The 21,470-nt window shown below is 41.2% G+C and overlaps 1 protein-coding gene across 5 annotated transcripts in view; it reads left to right on the top strand.

The window, feature by feature from the left end:
* FYB1 (FYN binding protein 1) overlaps positions 1–20,165 on the top strand; it is an 86,135-nt gene extending 65,970 nt beyond the window's left edge. For all 5 annotated transcript variants that reach the window (XM_081940077.1, XM_081940080.1, XM_081940079.1 and 2 more), the window contains 4 exons: positions 1,867–2,029; positions 18,366–18,399; positions 18,575–18,606; positions 18,749–20,165. In XM_081940077.1, the coding sequence (XP_081796203.1) occupies positions 1,867–2,029; positions 18,366–18,399; positions 18,575–18,606; positions 18,749–18,768 (249 nt within the window). In that variant the 3' untranslated portion in view covers positions 18,769–20,165. The remainder of the gene's footprint in view (positions 1–1,866; positions 2,030–18,365; positions 18,400–18,574; positions 18,607–18,748) is intronic.
* Positions 20,166–21,470: the final 1,305 nt, after the last annotated feature.

Genomic DNA, 21,470 nt, shown 5'->3' with positions numbered 1-21,470 from the left:
TGTTCTGGCATATTCTGAATTGATCCTGTAAACCAGGTCCATATCCCACCACAACTGTTCTTTATCTCTCTTAATATATTCTGCTAAGATTGTACACATAGTATCCTTAAGATCTTCATCTTCTGTCTCCGGTAGGTTCTGGAATCTGAGAAAAAGGGACATTCTTTCAAGTTCCATCTTTACCATGAAATTTTCCAATTCTCTATTCCCCTTCTGAGTTGCCTTCACCTCCTTATAAACCACTGTTAAATGTCTAAGTCTCTGTGTGCTGTGTTTTGCTCCTTGGTTGTCTCCTAATAGTAGTCACGCTGCCAACACTCTGACAAAATACCTGTAAGAGGATCACCAGAAGAATAGGAGGGCATGAGGAACTTCCCACTCATGTTCCCTAGTGACCAGTTTAGAGACTTAAACTGCATCTCATGTAAATAATAAAATGTTACCATCCTGACTCGTTTTAAATAACCTTATTCTTCCAGTATCTGTCTAGGCCTCTTTTAAGGCTATCTTACATAGTGAATGTCATCATGTCACATTGCATATTTCATAGATTAATTATACTCAGTGTAAAGAAAAAGTTATTTTGTCTATCCCAAATCTCCTGAATGACCCCTAGAGGTTCATTCATAATCTCAGATTCCTTTTCTCACACTATGCATATCGTGGATATGGTCTTCAGTTATGGTCTCCTTTTATGATTTCCCACCCACCCAGGTTTAGTTTAGTTTTAGTTTACTTTATTGTCATTGCACATGGTACAACAAAATTAAATGCCGTCTTCACTGCACATTATAACTATAAAAATAAAAACAGAAACATACATCCTTTACTTTCTATATAATTGAAATTGAAAACCCGATATTGCACTATACCATAGAATTCAATATGGTTACTGCCCTGGGATAGAAGCTGTTTTTCAGCCTATTTGTCCTTGTTTTTATAAAAAAAAATTATTATCCTGTACCGTCTGCCAGATGGTAATAGTTCAAAAAAAGTGCCCAAGATGAGATGGATCTTTAAGAATGTTTTGAACTTTCTTAAGACAGCGGGAGCTATAAAGCTCTTCCAAAGAGAGGAGGGCAACCCATGATCCTCTGGGCAATGACATTGACCCTCTGAAACGCTGTCCTATCTGCCACTGTGCAAATGGCAAACCATATACAGATGTAGTAAGTTAAAATACTCAGAAACCCTAAGAAATTTGTACTGTTTTCTTATAGGGGAATTGTTCTAAAATTCTGATTGTGCCAACACTGTAATGTGTTTTTAGGGAGTTTAATTGTATATAGGAAAGACCTTGGGAGACTAGGCAAAGAGACACTGCCAAGGAAACGATCAAGTAAGAGTCAGCATAGCCCACAACCCTCGTAGTGATTGGGACAAGAAGCTCAGAAGAGACCCTCCCTAGCTTCTTGGCCTGTAAATGAAGCAGATGGGGGGAGGGAAGAATTCTACTCAATGAAGCTTAGTAGCTCATCTAGTTGTGATTCCCATCTGCTTTACCCGGTGAAGCTGACACTGTGGTCCCAGGAGTGGGATGGAGAAGCAACAGATGGGCCACTGATTTACTGCCCAACTGGAATATTGTTCTGATATAGATCCTATCCAGTCCCTTTCCTGGGTCATCAGGCAAGAAGAATAGTTGAACAAAGATCACTCATTATCTAATCAAACTGTCTTGTACCGTATGTTTGAGAGGGGAAATCAAATGAATTTATTCTTCTAACAAGATTACATTTATTCAACTGTATACAAAGCCAAAAGTATAATTTCAGATTACATTTATTCAACTGTATACAAAGCCAAAAGTATAATTTCAATTGATGTTTAATTTTTATTTATGAATAATTCATTTTATTTCCATAGTATGAAGGTGATATTCAAGTTCTCTACACTGCTACCATATCTAAAGCACCCTCCCTAAAGAAAAGAGGTTCCAAAGATTTGCAAGTCAAGCCAGGAGAACTGGTTGAGGTTATTCAAGATGTGGATGAAGCTAAAGTGCTTTGTAGGAATGAAGAAGGAAAATGTAAGTACTAACACAGAATGGAAGAAAATAAGTGATGAAAAGCAGAAGTAGTCACTCTGGCCATCCAAATATTGTTAAACTCCAACTTCCATTAGCCTTAATGATTATGGCCTAAACATAAGAAATGATGGGTTTTATAATCCAGTAACAGTTAAAGGGCAATAAAAGTATACAGGATCTTTGTACATTTAAGATCACCATGGCCATGCAGGCATTACTAGCAATAGCTCAAATGATTTTCAGATTAATTACAGAACGTAATTATTTTGAACACTGCTGAATGTTTTTTTTATTTAATAAATAATATGTCCTTACTAAGCTCTTATTGCTGTTTTTACATTGACGCTAATCTATTTATGGTTAAAATAAACCCTTCCTTTCTAAAAGAAAAAATTGGTTTCAGAGAATATTCATCTATGTCAGAGATGGCGAACCTTTTTGATACCGAGAGCCCAAACCGGAATGTGTGCATTGGAACGTGTTCCTGGTCTTCAGGTTTCCGGCGCATGCATGCACACCGGACAGATGATCTTCGCAGGCACCAGAGTGCCTGAAACCCCAAAACCAGGTGGCTGGCCAGCTGGCCTTCAGGTTTCTGGCACTCCAGCATGTGCAAAAACCAGCTGGCTGGGCTGCTGCACATGTGTGCGCCAGAAACCAAAAGAGCAGCTGGCGATGGCGCACATGCCCACAGAGAGGGCTCTGTGTGCCACCTCTGGCACACGTGCCATAGGTTTGCCATCACGGATCTTTGTATATCTGGAGGTTCATATCAGTGGTGGGATTCAGCCAGTTTTCACCTATTTGGGAGAACCGGTTGTTAACTTTCTAAGCAGTTCGGACAAACGGTTGTTGGAAGAAATCTCCTTTTGTTTTTCCCCCACTTTACAGGGCTAATCCTGTAAGGAAGGCAGGAAGGAAACATTATGGTGTTGTTTCTAGCCTCATCTTTATTGCCCTGATTACAGAAACTGCCTCTCCGGTTAACCCTTATGACATTGTCACAGCTGAGGCAAAGCGCCCATCGAACTGAGTGACGTTGAATTGGCCACTCCCACTTGGTCACATGACCACTGAGCCATGCCTACCCAGCTGGTCATTAGGGCAGAGAACCAGTTGGTAAGTTATTTGAATCCCACCACTGGTTCATATGTCCCACTAAGCCACAGTTTATTTAACCAGGTCTTCTTCATTGAACTCCAGTTGGCTAGTTGTATTGTAACTATTAGCCAAGCTTTATAACCTACATTGATTCAATGGCCAGGGACAAGGCAAATATATCCTATTATTAATTTAGTATGATTCATGAATCTAGATATTTATATGGGTCTTAGCCACAAATTTGGGGAATTGCTAGGTTCTTGGCCAACACCAGCCTGAATACAATTTTGAATGCTGTGCTAGCAGTAATAGCTGTTTTGTGCTGGAAAAAAGAAATTTGCCTGTGTATGTCTGTGCACAATCCTCTGAACTGAACCTTACGGTTTGCAAAGCCAGTTATAAGAGAAAGTAGATTTATTCCAAGCAATTTCAAAGTGTGACTGATGGTACTTATACAGTGGGCCGTCCGTGTGACTTTAAGCAGAACATTTGCTGGACAGAGACTTTTTTGTTTCCATTACTATGTACAAGTAGAAGATTTACAGGAACAAGGAAAAAAATAGAACCACTGTATTTACAGTAGTGTGTTCAAACTTCCCAGTACAAAGTTTCTTCCTCCTTCCTGTCTCTCTAAAGGCTGTAACTTTATCTACCTCTTTCCCAGAGCTATTTGCTAGTGGCCGCCCATCCCACTGCTTAGTTACCATCTCCCTCAGCTCCTCCCAATTTGGGGCTTCCTCCAGGTCCCCACATGTCCTTTGCAGGCAGCTACCTCTCGCTATCCCCATTGGTCTTAGGCAGGGGTGGGCTCCTCGGGGTTCGCAGGGGTTCAGGAGACCCTCTAGCTAAGATTCTATGCAGTTCAGAGAACCCCCAAATCCCACTCCTGGCTGGACCCCCACCCCAAGTCAACACTTCCCAGGAGTCCCCACATGGCCCGTTTTGGATGCAGGTAAGGGCAGAGTGCATGCAGAGGCTTGGGGAGGGTGAAAAACGGGCCTACTGGAAGTTTGGGAAGGCCCATTTCTGGCCTCCAGAGGGCCTCCGAAACCTGGGGAGACCGTTTTTGCCCTCCTGGAGGCTCGAGGAAAGGCTCCAGAGCCCAGGGAGGACAAAAACGCCCCCCCCCCCATAGTGGAGGCTGACTAGGCCACGCCCACCATGGCCACACCCATCCAGCAACAGGACAGAGAACCCCTTTACTAAAATTTTTGAACCCCAACCCTGGTCTTAGGATTTGGTAAAACACACCCCTTTGTCCAGGTTTTGGCTTCTCTTTTCCCAATCAACATTTTTACCCCTCTCTCTCTGGGGGCAAGAAATTGGCCAGAACCTTCCCAGTGATGTCTCATTCCAGCCGCCAACTTCCCATAAGGTCTCTCCAAAGGTTTTCTCTCTGTCTTGATGCCTGAAAACAATGCAGCTTCAAACATGGCAATGCATCCCTCCACAACTAAGAAGATCAGGTCTTTAGATTCCCCCACTTTCAACACCTACCTCATAAGAGTCCTGGTTACCAGTAAAGCAGCTCATCTGTTCCCATGACAGCACAGCTGCATCTCAAGGCCATACCTAAACTTCTCCCCATCTTTCTTTCTCTTTCTTTCTTTCTTTCTTTCTTTCTTTCTTTCTTTCTTTCTTTCTCTCTCTCTCTCTCTCTCTCTCTCTCTTCTTTCTCCTTCTTTCCTTCTTTTTCTTTTTCTTTCTCTCTCTCTCTCTCTTTCTTACTTTATTTTTTTCTGTCCAAAAATCCCATATTCCACAGCCAATATATGATAAAGAGGAGAGGTTCTTGCTGCTCTCTGAGCTTGTTTATTTTTTTACAGATGTTTCATTACCCAAAGTACTATAGGTAATATCATCAGTGCTAGTAAGGAGTGGGGTTTGCTCTCAGTTTATATTCCAGTGCAGGGGTGTCAAACTCATGTCGTCATGGCGGTGTCACATGACGTATCAGGACTTTTTCCCCCTTGGCTAAACCAGGTGTGGGAGTGGCCAGCGCGTGACGCATCCAGCTCACGGGCTTGGAGTTTGACAGTCCTGTTCTAGTTGCTTGCCCTGTCAGCATTGGTGGGGGTAGTCTTGGAGATTATTTGGTAGGGCCATTTACTACCCCTGTTTCCCCAAAAATAAGACAGGTTCTTATTTTCTTTTGACCCGCCGAAATAAGCGCTTTGGGGAAGTCTTATTATTTTTGAGGTACAGGAGGAGTCAGGCATGGTCTCCTCATGGCTGCTGCTGTATTGCAACATTTTCGGGGAGGGCTTATTTTAGTGCATGCAAAAGCCCGATTAGGCTTATTATCCGGGGAAGTCTTATTTTCAGGGAAACAGGGTGTTAGATTGTTTGACAATTCCTTGATTGGGGTTTACTTTTGTTGTCTACTTTTGGATTGTTGGTCAGATGTTAATCTTGGAGTTCATCTATGCTCATCTGGGTGTTGATTGTTGGTGGGGACATATTTTGGTCTTTTTGTTCCAATTTTGGTTTGTTGATTGTCTCTTTTGCACAGTATGTAGATGCTGTTTTTTTCTATATGTCTAGATTTCATGCATTCATGCTTTGGAACAAAGGCAGAAGGAAGACCCTGAGATTAGCAGTCTCAAAAGACAAAAGATTGGGTAAAGTGAAATACAAGGGGACACTGAGTGAATCCCTAACTCTCTGTCTACATCCCAACACCCCATATGGTCAGAAGGAATTGAAGAGTCAGTGCCACTAAGTTATACACTTTCAGTATAGTAACAGTAACAGTATAACAGAGTTGGGAGGTACATTGGAGGTCTTCTAGTAGTCCAACGCCTTACTCAAGCAGGAGACCCTACATCATTCTGGATAAATAGCTATCCAGTCTTTTCATAAAGACCTCCAAACTCTGACTTGTCCTAGTAAAAGGAAAATAATAATGAGGCTGAACAAAGTTAGATGCATAAAGGTTTACAGATAGTTCTGAATGAATGAAGCCTCTAGGGAAGGGGTGCCAAACTAGCGTCGTCACGTCGTCATCACATGACGTATCACAATTTTCCCCCTTCGCTAAACCAGGGATGGGCATGGCCCACCCGTGACGCATCTGGCCCACTGGCCACAAGTGTGACACTCCTTCGTCTAGGGGAAAACAAAGCAGGTATTGTGGCCTGCCAGCAGCCAGCAGAGCTGGCAGCCGATTCAGACAGTGAGGAGGTTGGGGAGGAAGATGGGCCAGTCCTGGAGTCTGAGGAAGGCTCTGATGAGGGCTCTGTGTCGGAGGCAGAGAGGGGGCCAGAGCCATATGCCAGTTATCAGCTGCCTTCAGAATTAGATATCAGTGAGGCAGACAAACAGCTGGAGCCTGTTCCCAGTGTGTGCGTGTGCAGAGTTGCCAGATGAAGGGAACAGCTAAAGAACAGGGGGCGACTTGGGAGTAAGGTCACAGGTGGACAATGAATGGCCCCTTCCAGAGGAAATAAAAGAGGATCAAAAGGGGAGTGGAGTTTGCAGGAGACAATTAGTTCGCTTAATTGGTTCGTGACTCTCCAAGACTCCTTGCCAAGTTTTGCAGATATCAGCGTGGCAGCTGTCCAAGCCAGATAAGGTCTGTGACTGTAAATCCTCCCTTGAAAGTCTTTGCTGGCTGTGAATGAGCAGAATTCACAGAAAATTAATGAGGGGTTTTATGTAGGGATAAGGAGTGTCAGGGAAAATTTCACCCTGAGCTAATGAGGTGTAGACCGTCGGCTTTCCTATAAAGTATATCTTCAGAAAAAGCGAAAATAAGACCCAGTAACATGTTCTAATGAAAACAAAATTTAATATAAAAAAATAAGAAATAAACAAATCTATCTAATTGTTACATTTTGGCAAGAGCAATTGTCGTCCACCTTCTTGGCAGACAAACAGAAGATCAAAAGAAAGGAATGAAGTCTCTGGAATGTGTGATGTATTAAGGAACGTGTTAAAAAGCATGCACAGTAAATCATTGCTGATAAGACCTATGAGCTGCGCAGTAATTATTCAGTTCAGCTAGCAAACAATTAACGCAGTGACAAGGAGTTTACTACATGCTTTTTGGAAGCCTAGATCAGAACAGCAGGCTTGGCCTTTGGTTGTCTGGAAGTCTCTTATCCCTTCATTCTAACAGACACCGCAGCATCTAATGTAACAACATTAAAGATTAATCTTGTATGAAATAGAATGATTCTAAGAATGTTTTTTTAAAAGTATTTTAGCGATCCTTATGAGTTGCAAGTCCTATCTCTGTATAAAATAATCTTGTATTTTGCTACTTGTCATTTCTGTATGGGGATTGGGGAAAGTGATAGGATAATAAATAATAGGACAACTTTTTCTACATTTGGGTTCTCCCGAACAAGTAGATTATGATTCCAAATTCCTCAACACAACCTACAGAATTCTGAGAGTTGCTATACAACCCACCCAGAGAGTCGAAGGTTGTCACCAACAGAAAGAATAACCTTGAACAGGAAGAAGAGTCACTATCAAAACAACAATCAGATTTTTAAAAATCTGAGTTGGGCCACAACTGTAACCACAGTATCTCAGACCGCACTCCCCTATTTCTCATGAAGATAAAGGGAGCGAGGAGGGAAGTGCATTCAGACTTTCAAGGTTCTGCTACAATAGAAGTAGAATTAGCATGCATGACTTTACCTTGAAGGTTTGGCAAAGGTTTGGTAACTCTTTCATAGGAATGTTAGTTTGCCATCTTTGAGATATCATGGCTCATTCGAAACTGTTTTTCTTTCTACATCTTATCACCCTTCTGATGCAATGGGACTTCAATTCCTAAAGTCTCTTTTCAGCCTTGTATAAAATGCAGGTGTTGTAGTCCCAACCTATTGGGAAGGTTGTAGGTTATGGAAGGGAACTTTTCATGCCCCATCTAACATGTGCAAAATATAATTTTGTTTGAATAATTCTTAGAATTCATTAAGGAGCCATGAGGTGGTGGTGTTACGGCCAATTGCCCTTTTTTCAGCATCATGCTGAATGAATGGGAATTTTAACTTGCTTTTCTGAAGGCACCTGGTTCTCATGAATAAGTCCATTTGTTACGCATCTCTTTCCCCGGGGAGGCATTAACAATTGGAATTTTAGGAATGCAGACTGCAGTTTGTGCGACCTTTCACTTTATTTCTCTCCAAAGCCCCAAAAGCTGCCACTACAGCTCTGCTCCTTTGCTTTTTCCCTTTGTTCACAACTTTTTTTTAACAACAGGGGATACTCCTAAATCGGGGTGAGATTATATTATTTGCCTTCTGGAATCCAGATAATGTAGCCCATCATTCCTCCCTTCAAAGACATCATTCACAAAATGATTTCAGTAAATACAATTGCATGCCAATGTCCTAGGGCAGAACTTGGCAATACTTTTGGTTCCCAGGGAGAACTTCCTTTTAATATTTCATTGCTTCTGTATTTTATCCATCATAAAATTATTTGGTCTATCACATTAAAGCATAACCTGTGGTGCAGGGTTTGCAGGAGGTTTGCCAGATTCTGTGAGTCATGTCAAGGGGCTCAAGCGTGGCCCCCTATGTCCCCCACCACCACACCCAACTTCTGTGACCCAACACCTGTTACCTGTTTCTGTTTCCTCTTCTGATGCATGCTATTCCTGCTTGAAGAAGATTGAAACAAATTACGCTAGAGTACAACAGATGTGCTGTAGGTATGAAAAGGGGACTTGGTGGGATGGTATAGTTAAGGAAGCTAAAGATAGATGGAAATACAAAGAAGATAATAATTGCTTCCCAAAAGTTGTTTGCTTTATAGAGCAAGAAAAAGACAGGTGAAGAGAATGTACTCAAAGAATGCAAGGAATGGTAAAGATTAGAAAACACAAAGAAATGCAGGGCAACTTTGATGGAAACATTTTGTTTTGGAAGTGAGTGAAAGGGATTAAGGAAGGAGCCCCTGACAGTAAATGGGATTAAAAGTAAAAGTGCTAACAATTGGGGACTGCCAGTGGAAGGGAGTAAAAATGGTAACAATTTGGGACTGCCAGTGGAAGGGAGTAAAAGTGGTAACAATTGGGGACTGCCAGCGGAAGGGAGGTAATATTTAGAGGAGTACGTGAGACAGGAGTATGGGAGTAAGAGTGATATGTCAAAGAATTGATTTAAAACAAATGCTATAAATGTGTCCAAGTGAAAACAGATGAAATGGAGTCCTAAATGATCCGTAAAATTGGAAAAATGGTAGTGCTGATGTCATAGAAGAAATGTCAAAATATGGATGTGGCTTGCTTATGAAGTCGTTGTGTGATTTGTTTGTTACTTCTATGCCTGATAATTGAAAGAATTATTACTCAAAGGGCAAATAATGAATTCAGGGAAGTTTGTTTGTTAAGAGTGTCTGGGAAGGAGTTTGAAAAAAATCCTGATTGAAAGGATAAAAGTGGGGCAAATAAACAACACATGCCAGATAGTATTTCTAACAACCAGATATTTGCTCTTCAGTAAGTTATTGAGAAATGTGTGTGTGTGTGTGTGTGTGTGTGTGTGTGTATTTAAAGGGAAAGCTGAAGGATTTGCAAAAAAAAAAGGAACAAGTAGATACATGCTTATATCTTTGTAGATGATTAACTAAAAATGGAGGAAATTGTTCATCTAAAAGATGTATATGGTAAAACATAAAGTGATAGGATGAAGACAGAATGGATGGTGAATCAAAGTGGATGCAAAAGGTTTCAAGGATAGATTCATCATAGATTTGCACAAAGGAGGAGCAGCATGTATAGCTAATGCCGTGACTCCAAATTGACATGTGTGCAGATGAAAATTTTTAATATGGACTACTTTAAGTTTCTTTTCAATGTTATCTTCTTTTCCTGGCCTTAAATCATATTTTGTGAACTGTCGTATTCCTCCTCTAAGATCATCTCTGTGGTTCTTTATGTTTGTTGGTTTTCATTTTTATCCTGCCTTTATTATTTTTATAAATAACTCAAGGCAACAAACATACACAATGCTAAGAAAAGTTTGAAAAACGGTTGCTATAAACTAATGCTTCCCAAGAAAGGAAAAGTTATTGCCCTTTCTTTGACTTCCTGGAATTGAATCGGCTGGATATGAATAGAAAACTCTGCAAAATGTTCCAATACTGGAAGTTTTTAAGAAGATGTAGGATAACCATTTGTCTGAAGTGGTGTAGGGTTTCCTGCCTAAGCAGGGGGTTGAATTAGAAGACCTTCAAGGTCCCTTCCAACTCTCTTATTCTATTCTATTCTATTCTATTCTAAAATCCCTGAGTACATTTTTCTGATAATAAAACAGAATGAACAATATGTAGGAAAAATAAAAAAAAACAAGAATACCGTATCCTCTCTTACAAATAATAACCGTCTGTTAGCTTCTACTGTTCTTGAAATTTCATCTAGCAAATAATTCATTACAGTATTTCTCTCTGATTTTATTCCCATTCTGTCTACAGCAGAGGGCAGCAGCTAGCCAATGTCTAATCTCAGGAAAAAAATGAGAACAATCCTTACTAATTTATTTGGTTTGTATTTCATTTTTATTTTACACAACTAGAGGTAGTGTGCCTATTAGGCATTGCCTAATGCTCCCTCCTCTTATTTTCCCCACACCAACCATCCTGAGGAAAAAATCCCATTTTTTTAATGGTTGCCAAGAAATAGACAGGGGCAGATCTGTATAAACAACAGAATCAGGCGTGGGTTCCTGCCAGTTCTAACCTCTTCTATAGAAGAGGTTCCACAAATCTACAGTGTCGTTTAGAACCGGTTCCAACTCCCTCCCCCCACCCATCCGCACATCATCAAGATGAAGAGTGAGAGGAGGAATTCTGGGAGTTGAAGTCCGCAAGTCTTAAAGCTGTCAAGTTTGAACACCCCTGGTTTTTTTTTTTCTAAAGGGTTAGAGGTGCAAGGGTCTTGTAACTTGACAGCTTTAAGACTTGCACACTTCAATGCCAGAGTTCCTGAGCCAACATGACTGGAGGAGGAATTCTGGGAGTTGAAGTCCACAAGTCTTAAAGCTGTCAAGTTTGAACACCCCTGGGTTTTTTTTTTCTAAAGGGTTAGGGTTGCAAGGGTCTTGTAACTTAACAGCTTTAAGACTTGCGTGCTTCAAATGTCAGAGTTTCTGAGCCAACATTTTGGTTGCTAAGCAAGAGCGTTGTTAAGTGAGTTTCACCACATTTTAAAAGTTGGCCATGCCCACCCAGTCACCTGACTGCCAAGCCATGCCCACCTGGTCACATGGCTGGCAAGCCACTCCCACAATGCAGGCCACACCTACAGAAGAGGTTCTAAAAAATTTGAAACCCACCACTGAACAGAATCAAGGGTATCTTTAACATATTCATGCTTCATTCTGTCTGGACTAGACTTTGTAATATAATTGATGCTTGAAGGCCTTTAAAGATGATTCTGCATTTGATACAGAGTGGAAGAAGTCAGATACTGATGAAATTGAAATCTGTGAAGCAGAGAACCTTTCTTTTGGATTATTAGCAAGATCAGAAATTCACCACTTTCCAATGCTTCACAAATACAGATTGTCTTCTGGCACTTCAAAGTGTCAGGCCTGCCGCCATCTTTTCTTTTGGATCTTTGGCCTGCCACACTTTCTATTATTCTACTATGCATTTTCTATTGTGAGAAAATGGGAGAGGGGATTGTATGGAGTTAGATGATATGTAGCCATAACAAAATTCTTTCTAGAAAGCCAAGGTCATCCTTTGTTTTTACATCTCTGCACCTGACTGGAATTGGATGGATGGAACTGCCAGCATGGCAGTGGAAGATTGGACCATGTGATGGACTTGTGGGTGTAGAGGCAGGATCTTGAACTTTCAACTGAGTGGGGAAAACCGGGAAGTTTTCAGATTCGGGTTTCCCCAGATGTGCCAACATGGCCCGTTTAATAAATTGGAACTTTGAGGAATCCTTTGCCTTGGACTCTGATTTACTTTTGGATGCTATTTGGAACCCTGACACTAAGTCTAATCCATTTGATTTTATTATCACTTAGATGTCTGTGCATTACAGTCAATTTTGTTGGATATATGGCATGTGGTCTTGGCAGAGAAACATTTTGTATGTGTAGTTTTTGACAGTAGGGAAAAGAAGAAAAAAACAAGCAATAGTGAGAAGATGGTCAGAGACAAAATTATTTCTGGAGATAGTAGTTATATAGAGAGAGGATAACAATTTCAAATTCTTGTTTTTTGGCAGGTTAACCAAGTCCAGCAAATATACAATACATACTGTATGTTTTTTACATCAAAACACAATAAATAAATTACCATTTGAGCTTATTATTTTGAGGAAGTAGATTTGTTGTTGCAAAATGGAATGAACAGAAGAGGGTGATTGTTTAGTTCAGCTGAAAACCATTAGAAGGCTCAACACCATTTTCAATGGCTCAAACATACCATAACTTGCTTTGAAATGTCACAAATTGGTTACATGTTCATTGAAACAATATTAATACCATATCTTCTCTTTGAAATAGTTCGCCCCTCACTTTTCCCCCCTTATCTTTTCCCTTCTCCCTTCCTTTCTCCTCTCCATCCTTTCCCAGTGTCTTTTTCCAGGTCGAAAATTGATGATTTTCTCTAAAGGTTTTGTTTATGGCAAGGATTATTTTTAGATGAGAGAGAAAAGGAGATTAGAATACCCCAGATATGAGCTCATTTCCCCATGGGAGTCACGGTAAATTTGCAATCCTTCACTTAAGGGGAAGTCGTTCTGCCTTAAAATGAATGACAGGAACTCCAATTTCAAAGGCCAAGGAGGGAGGTGTCTTATCCAACTTGGAATGCCTGCCTTGCAGTTTTTCAATCTAACTGCGAGGACAGGAAGTTTGGGTTTTTCTTCAAATGAGAAACTCACCCTCCAAGGCTACATCAAATAAGCACAATTAATTGGTTAATTATGTGTCATCGAGTTGTTTTGCTTACTGACCACACAGATAGCTTTTCTCCATATATTTCCCATAACCTGTTCCTTCACCATTTCCAGTGATGCACTCATCACTACTTAATTGGATCCATCCTCCTTGCTGCTGCTGCTCTCCTTCTCTTTCCTCCCAGCTTTCCCAGCACGTAAGCCAGGGGTGTCCAAACTTGGGAACTTTAAGACTTGTGGACTTCAACTCCCAGAATTCCCCAGCCAGCATAGCTGGGGAATTCTGGGAATTGAAGTCCACAAGTCTTAAAGTTCCCAAGTTTGGACACCCCTGACGTAAGCCTTCTTCAGACAGTAGGCTTTTGGATAAGGTTATATTTATCCATTGGAAGCCCTGCATAGCAGCTAAATGGACCTAAATGATACTTGATGCTTCTTATATTTGATACTTCTCCTTCCTATCGTAATAGCAATAGCATTTAGACTTATTTTTCAGAGTATAAGACGCACCTTTCCCCCCACTAAAAGAGCATGGAAATGTTGGTGCATCTTATACACCGAATACAGCCATTTTTAAACTCCCGAAGCCCCCCCTCCCCAGCATCCCATTTTTTGCAAAAAAAAAAAAACCCAGGCTTTTTCTCGCAAAAACGGAGATGTTTTTGCCTTTCCCCAGCCCTGCTGAAGCCTGCAGAGTGCTCCTGGGGGCTAGAGAGGACAAAAACATTTTTTTCTTACTTACCCCTTCGAAATCTTGATTTGTCTTATACACTGATGCAGCTTATAGTCTGAAAAATACGCTATATACCGCTTCACAGTGCTTTACAGCCCTCTCTAAGTGGTTTACAGAGGCAGCCTATTGGCCCCAACAATGGGTCCTCATTTTACCTACCTCGGAAGGATGGAAGGCCGAGTCAACCTTGAGCTGGTGGGATTTGAACTGCCAAATTGCAGGCAGCCAGCAGGAAGCAGAAGTAGCCTGCAGTATGGTGTTCTAACCACTGTGCCACTGTGGCTCAAAGTATGATCATTGAGCCAGGTCATTTGTATCTTGAGTAGGTTGATTTGTTTGAGAATCCATTTCTTTGTATCCTTGGCTGTCCATGGGACTTTTAGGCACCTTTTCCAACACTGAAGTTCAAATCATCAAAACTCTTTTTCTCCTACTTCTTCAAATCTTTCGCTTCCATAGAGTTTCATAGGCAGCATCACAGCTTGCATGGTTCTGACCTTTGAATATCTTTTCCTAGGTCTTCATGGCTATTCTATCAAGTGCTAATCTGCAATATATTTCCTGACTGCGTGCTCCTTTACTGTTGGTGATTGATTCTAAAGCTCAGAAGTGATCTGGATAATAAATAAGCCCAACAGAGATTTTTTTAAAAGCCAGTTTGAATGTTTTAGAGAAAATAGGGTGTTCCCAAGATTTTTCTAAAGCACGCAAAACAAAATTCTGATGTTGTTTGTACTATAATTGGCAAAGGGACAGAACTCTATCTTCATGATGCAATCTTATCAGAAGGCAGGTATATGTGCAGGTGATTAATAAGCATATATATTCTGCAATACACATGTGCAATACACAGCAATTTACTTCCCTCTGCAGGATTTCTGCCACCAAGTATTTTCTTTATCTTTTTGGTCCAAGGCAACCTCATGGAAAATACATGGTGGCAGAAATCCTGCAGAGGGAAGTAAATTGATGTATATAATTTACAATTTACATCCAAAAGGATGAAGAAAGGGACAGGAAAAGGTGGGGAGGGGACAGTCAATGCACCCAGCCTTTCCTTCCTAGTTATAAGGCTTTCATCATGAGAAGTAAAAATCCTGGATTTTATCCTGGTTTTTATCACATGCTCAGCCAAGCTGTCTTTTTTTCAGCTTCAAGAAGAACGGCAGAAAGGCATTATATGTAGTCCTCAACTTACGACCATAATTCAGCCTGGGAATTCAGTCCTTACGGTCATAAGTTGTTGCAGTCATACATTGAGGCATCACATAACTGAACCCAATTTTTTGTATTATTTTGTGACAGTCGTTAGGTGTAATCAATTTTCTCCAATGGATATTTTTTTTGCCGAAAAAGGAACTAAATGTTGGAAACCAGGAGAAAATGTTGCAAATCACAGTCACGTGAGATGGGATAATGCAAACTATTATATATGGACAGGATTATGGGGAGACTCAGTGCTGCCACTTGTGTGCTGGACCCGTGTCCCTCTTGGTTAGTTTCGGCTTCCCGGGAGGTGACACGAGGCTGGCTCCAGGCGATTACCAACACTTCATTGAGAGAGGGGTTCTTTCCCATCGCCTTGAAGGAGGCGGTGGTGAGGCCCCTCCTTAAGAAGCCTTCCCTGGACCCAGCTTCTTTAGCCAACTATCGTCCGGTCTCCAACCTTCGCTTTGTAGCAAAGGTTGTCGAGAGTGTGGTAGCACGTCAGCTTCCCCAGTACCTGGATGAAACTGTCTACCTGGATCCGTTTCAGTCGGGTTTCAGGCCCGGGTACAGCACGGAGACGGCATTGGTTGCGTTGGTCGATGATCTCTGGTGGGCCCGGGACAGGGGCTGATCCTCTGTCCTGGTCCTATTAGACCTCTAGACGGCTTTCGATACCATCGACCATGGTATCCTACTGCGATGACTCGGGGGGTTGGGAGTGGGGGACACCGTTTTACGGTGATTCTCCTCCTACCTGTTGGATCGGTCGCAGTTTGTGTTGACTGGAGGGCAGAGATCGACCCCCAGACGCGTCACTTGTGGGGTGCCCCAGGGGTCAGTTCTTTCACTCCTCCTGTTCAACATATACATGAAACCGCTGGGCGAGATCATCCGTGGTTTTGGGGTACGGTATCATCAATATGCTGATGATACCCAACTTTTCATCTCTACCCCAAACCACTCAAACAATGCCCTCAATGTGATGTCTCGATGCCTGGAGGCTGTACGGATCTGGATGGGGAGGAACAGGCTCAAGCTCAATCCCTCCAAGACTGAGTGGCTGTGGTTTCCGTCATCCCGATTTGTGTATCTTGTTCCATCTTTGATGATAGGGGGAGAAATTTTAGCCCCCTCAGAGAAGGCTCACAATCTGGGAGTCCTCCTGGATACGCGGCTTAGTTTAGAAGAGCACCTGACGGCCGTGACCAGGGGGGCCTTTTACTAGGTTCGCCTGGTACGTCAGTTGTGCCCCTTCCTGGATCGGGATGCTCTGTGCACAGTCACTCATGCCCTCGTCCTGTCTTGCCTGGACTACTGCAACGCTCTCTACATGGGGCTGCCCTTGAAGAGCACCCGGAGGCTTCAGCTGTCCAGAATGCAGCCATGCGGGTTATCATGGGGGTACCTAGGTGGTCCCATGTTATACCCCTTTTAGGCGGCCTGCACTGGTTGCTGGTTGTTTTCTGGGTGCGATTCAAGGTATTAATTATGACCTTTAAAGCGCTCCATGCCTTAGGAACAGGGTACCTGCGAGACCACCTACTGCCACCAGTAGCCTCCCACCGTCCAGTACGATCCCACAGAGTTGGCCTTCTCAGGGTGCCGTCGGCCAGACAGTGTCGGCTGGTGACCCCCAGGGGGAGAGCCTTCTCTGTGGGAGCGCCTTCCCTCTGGAATGAGCTGCCCCCGGAACTTCGCATAATCCCTGACCTCCGGTCCTTCCGACGCACCCTAAAAAGCTGGCTTTTCCAGCAAGCCGGCCTGGCCTGTTAATTTTATCTCATTTTTTAAATGTATTGTCCTATAAATTGGGTTTGTTTTTTTTGGATATGTATTTAATTCCTTTTTAACTTTCGGGATGTATGTTTTTTAATGTTGTACGCCGCCCTGAGTCCTTTGGGAGAAGGGCCGCATATAAATCCAATAAAACAAACAAACAAAACAAACAAAACAAACAATTACGCAACCAGTTGCAACTCAAGGATTACCTGTATGATATCTTGGCTTTGGTCATTGAAGTGGCAGGGGGACAAAGTACAGGTTTTGGAAAATGGGATGAGACAAAAATTCATGCCCATCTATACCAACACATACTTTGAAGCTCTAGTGGAAATGTTATAAACATGATCTCATTATGTTGTCCCAATTTGACATTATCAGCCTAAACATTCATCCCCTCCTATTCTTTTACTCTCCAGAAAACTACGGAGGACTCCTTCTGAAACACCCCCCACACCCCTTTTCCTTCTATGGGCTTAGCTACTTTTTGCATGATGATTGTCTCTGTTGCGGCTCTTCATCCCATTTCTCAAAGTCATTTCAACATACCCTAATAGACAGTTTGTCAGGCTTCCAAGTAACAGCCCCAATGAAAGAAAACTCTGAGGCTTGAGTTTCCTCAAAGTTCCATTTCATTAGAGATGTCCTTAGACATAAGTGATATCATATTAGCACATCTGGGAAAACCTGAATCTGAAAATTTGAGGTTTTCTCCACCCAAACCAAAGTTCAAGTCCCTGCCCAGCACCCACATGTCCATCACATGGTCCAATCAGGCACCATCCAAAACTGGAGATGCCTCCTAGTCAGACCACTCCAGGTGCAGGGCAAGATGTCCTTGACTCGCAGAGAAAGGAATGTTATTTTGACTATATCTATCCCACTCCATACAATCCCCCCTCCCAGTTTCCCACGACAATAAATGTGTCAGGCCTGAAGGCCTAATGCAAAAGATGGCTTCCAGGCCTGACACAGTTATGGTTTCATCTCCTGATTAAGAAGTTTCCTGGCAGCTCTTCTTGGGGGGGGGGGGGGGGGTTGCCATGTGCTTAATTCTCAACCCTAGGGACCACTATGCAGATAACTAGCCAATGGAAGAATAAGGAAGTTGTGTGTTTTGTTGAAGGATCTGTGACCATCCACTTATGAGGCAGTGATTTTGACTCTTTCTCAAGAGTTCTGAGATTGGTAAACATGAATGTCTATGGGTTATCTTCAATCTGCTTTTGTGGGGTTGGGAACGGAAGCACTGGTGGAATTGAAGCATATTTGGTAAAGAGCAGCTTGTCTCTGTGATTTTAGTGGATCATCATTGAGTTTGGTTTCAATCCAGTTCAAAAATAGAGCAAGGGTTGTGAGAAAAAGCCTTTTGTCTGATTTCCTTGCATGACTGTAAAATAGAGGAAAAAAATGTTCTATAATGGGTGGAATTGGCAGGTTTTTCTCACATAGATGGACCATTTGTCATCATACAGCATATTCCTCATTGCACCAAAATGCCAATATGTCTCATATGGTCTAGATGGAACTCAAAGATAACGAATATCATTTTTATATTAGAATTTTCTTCTGTCTGGATTCTCTTAGCTGAGATGTCAGTTTGAAAATAACAATGAATATATGATTTAATTTTTCAGATGGCTACGTCCAAAGAAGCTGTCTAGTGCATGAGTAAGTGGAATAATTTCATTGTAAATCTTTCTCTGTCTCTCAGAATGGTCAAAGGATAGTTTTAAAATGTTTATATTTGAGAGGAGGGTGTTAGTAAAAAGTATGTAACGCTTCTTCTCAATTCCTAATGTATGTAAAGTAACTAAATTCATATTTTCTCTTTCTAAATTTACAGTGATGAAGAAATATATGATGATATTGCAGATGGTAAGATATACAATATAAGTAAAATGGAATTCTAATGATTAAGAATTAACTGAAATATTTTTCTATAGGTTTGTTTTTAATTGTAAGGATAGGAAGATTTTATCCAAAACTTATTTGTTTTTCATTTTTCCCTCTTTCGTAGAATCATATGACAATGATTAGCTCCAGGCCTCATCTTGGCACAGTCTTCACCTTTTCTGATTGGTGAATATAAGAGAGAAAGTTATTATTCAGACTTCGGATTTATGTGTATGTACAAAAGATTTGGTTAAGCTATCCCGCCAGTTTCTGGACTGTGAAGCAGGTTTTATCACAGAAGCATGATAACATTACACAAATATGTTCTTGATTTGCAACCATCAGCCAAATCTTCAAATCGGGATGTTATTAAATCAACGTTGGGTGTGGGATAACTTGACAGCTTTCTCTTGCAAATCCCCCAACACAATCCAAAATATTCTATTTAGCATGCTACAGATTAAATCAGCAATTTGCACGTAAAATACTCCTCCTCATATTCATACAATGGGCTTTGGAAATATCCCAATGTGCCCACAGGCGTGATACCTGTCCTTCATATGTTCTATGTTATTTTTATCTAGTCATCGTACTACAGAACCATAGAATTGGAAGCAGTAGCTAATTCAACCTGCTATTGAATTTTTTTGTAATATTCAGGCAGAATCTGCCTTCCTATAACTCAGAAATGGGCAACCAATATCCGGCAGTTGTGCCTGTGAAATTCGGTGGGAAAATAGCTAAATTTCAGAAGCAAGGCTTCAAGTTGTTTGGTTTTTTAGATTTGGGATGGTTTTAAGAATGGATTTGAAAAGGGTTTATCTGTAGGAGGATTTCTGATCCCATCTCCATCCTTAAAATCTCTCCAAAAACTGAAGACTGAGCCATGCCTCCTCTGGTGATGGCACATTATTTGGATTACCTCCTGTGGATCTTTCAAAAATTGAGCTGTTCTCACCTTCAAACATTGTTCATCTCCACTTGAAAGTTAAGACAAGTCTTCCATTTTACACTAGGATGATAGAGAGCAGAACCTGGCTTTTTAAAAGCTCAACATCCCTTCTAGTATTAGCAGAACAATATCATTTCCCCCCAGTTTTCTCACAGTCTCTCAAAACTGTGAAAGTCCTTTCAAAACGCTTGTTGCCATTTTATTCACCTATCTTTCTTAAAAAGTGACTATCAAAACTGGAAAAAAAGCACAAAACCAGTAGTAATTCTCCACCTCATTTTTTGTTTCAAAGAAAATAAAATTGCTACCTCAAATAGTAGCCATTTTTTTTAAAAGAAAAGTTTTCATCCCTTTTGAATTTCCTCTTTTCAGATATATTTGGGCTCCTTCTGTATCATGTTAACCTTTTACTTCAGTCCCAAATCTTAAAACAGAATATTTTCTGAGGGGGGGAGGGATGCTCTGACCTTTTGATAAATTTAGCTACGCTTTTGAGGGCCTTTTTCAGTAGAACAATTCTATTTTAAAGAATAATACACAATATTCTAAAAGAGTTCATTCCATAAATTTTCTTAAAGGCATTATCATATAGCCCAGGGGTGTCCAAACTTGGGAACTTTAAGACTCGTGGACTTCAACTCCCAGAATTCTGGGAGTTGAAGTCCACGAGTCTTAAAGTCCCCAAGTTTGGACACCCCTGATATAGCCCTTGCATTTTACTTCATGTTTCTTAAGGCCCTCAAAAATAAAATCGGCTTTTTTGAGAACAGCTGTACAAACCAGCCAAATATATTTTACTAATAAAGGAGAATATTTGTAGCTCAGGGTTGAAATGAGGGGTCCTTGGTGCTTTCTGAGCTTGTTTGTTTTCTGGCAGACATGTCATTGCCCCAATCATGTAACATCATCAGTGCTAATACTTACGTAGCACTGATGATGTTACCTATTAGGGTAATGAAACATCTGCAAGAAAACAAGCAAGCTCAGAGAGCACCAAGGATCCCTCAAATGTATTTCAATCTAGTATTCAGTATATTTTGGAACTTTTAATTAAGTAAACCATGATTCAGTTATTCACAGGAAAAGTGATCAATGACTACTGTCTCCTTATTTGTCAATAATGTGGGGTACAATAAACCATACTTCACCTTTATCTTAAGAACCACAAATTATCTTTCTCAATCTTACTTGGTCAGTTGTATTAGTATATACTGTATGTATATAATTCTAATAAATAAACAGTTATCTCCTTCTTCCTCCACCACTAAGGGAATTGTATAGTTCTAGGGCACTTTCACACAAGGGATTTGTACCACTTCAGGACCAGCTCCAGACCTAGCTGGTTTCACACCATCATCTATGAAGAACGGTTGCAGGAACTGGGTATGTTTAGCTTAAGAGAAAGAAGGACTAGGGGAGACATGATAGCAGTGTTCCAATATCTCAGGGGTTGCCACAAAGAAGAGGGAGTCAAACTATTCTCCAAAGCACCTGAGGGTAGAACAAGAAGCAATGGGTGGAAACTAACCAAGGAGAGAAGCAACTTAGAACTAAGGAGAAATTTCCTGACAGTTAGAACAATTAATCAGTGGAACAGCTTGCCTCCAGAAGTTGTGAATGCCCCAACACTGGAAGTCTTTAAGAAGATGTTGGACAGCCATTTGCCTGAAATGGTATAGGGTTTCCTGCCTAGGCAGGGGGTTGGACTAGAAGACCTCCAAGGTCCCTTCCAACTCTACTATTGTATTGTATTGTATCTAGTTGGGGAAAATGAGTCAAGGTATTTCTGATTCTGCTGTTTTTCTTGAGATTATTGACCAAGTAGTACAGTATTCTTCAAATTTCCACATCACTACAAATGTAACAATGATTCTGTTTTTGCATCCGTCTCCTG

Source organism: Natrix helvetica (genome assembly GCF_964273705.1).
Source record: "Natrix helvetica genome assembly, chromosome: 2".
NCBI lineage: Eukaryota > Metazoa > Chordata > Lepidosauria > Squamata > Natricidae > Natrix > Natrix helvetica.
Note: the sequence above shows the minus strand (reverse complement) of the source record. Positions and strands in the feature narration are given on the sequence as shown.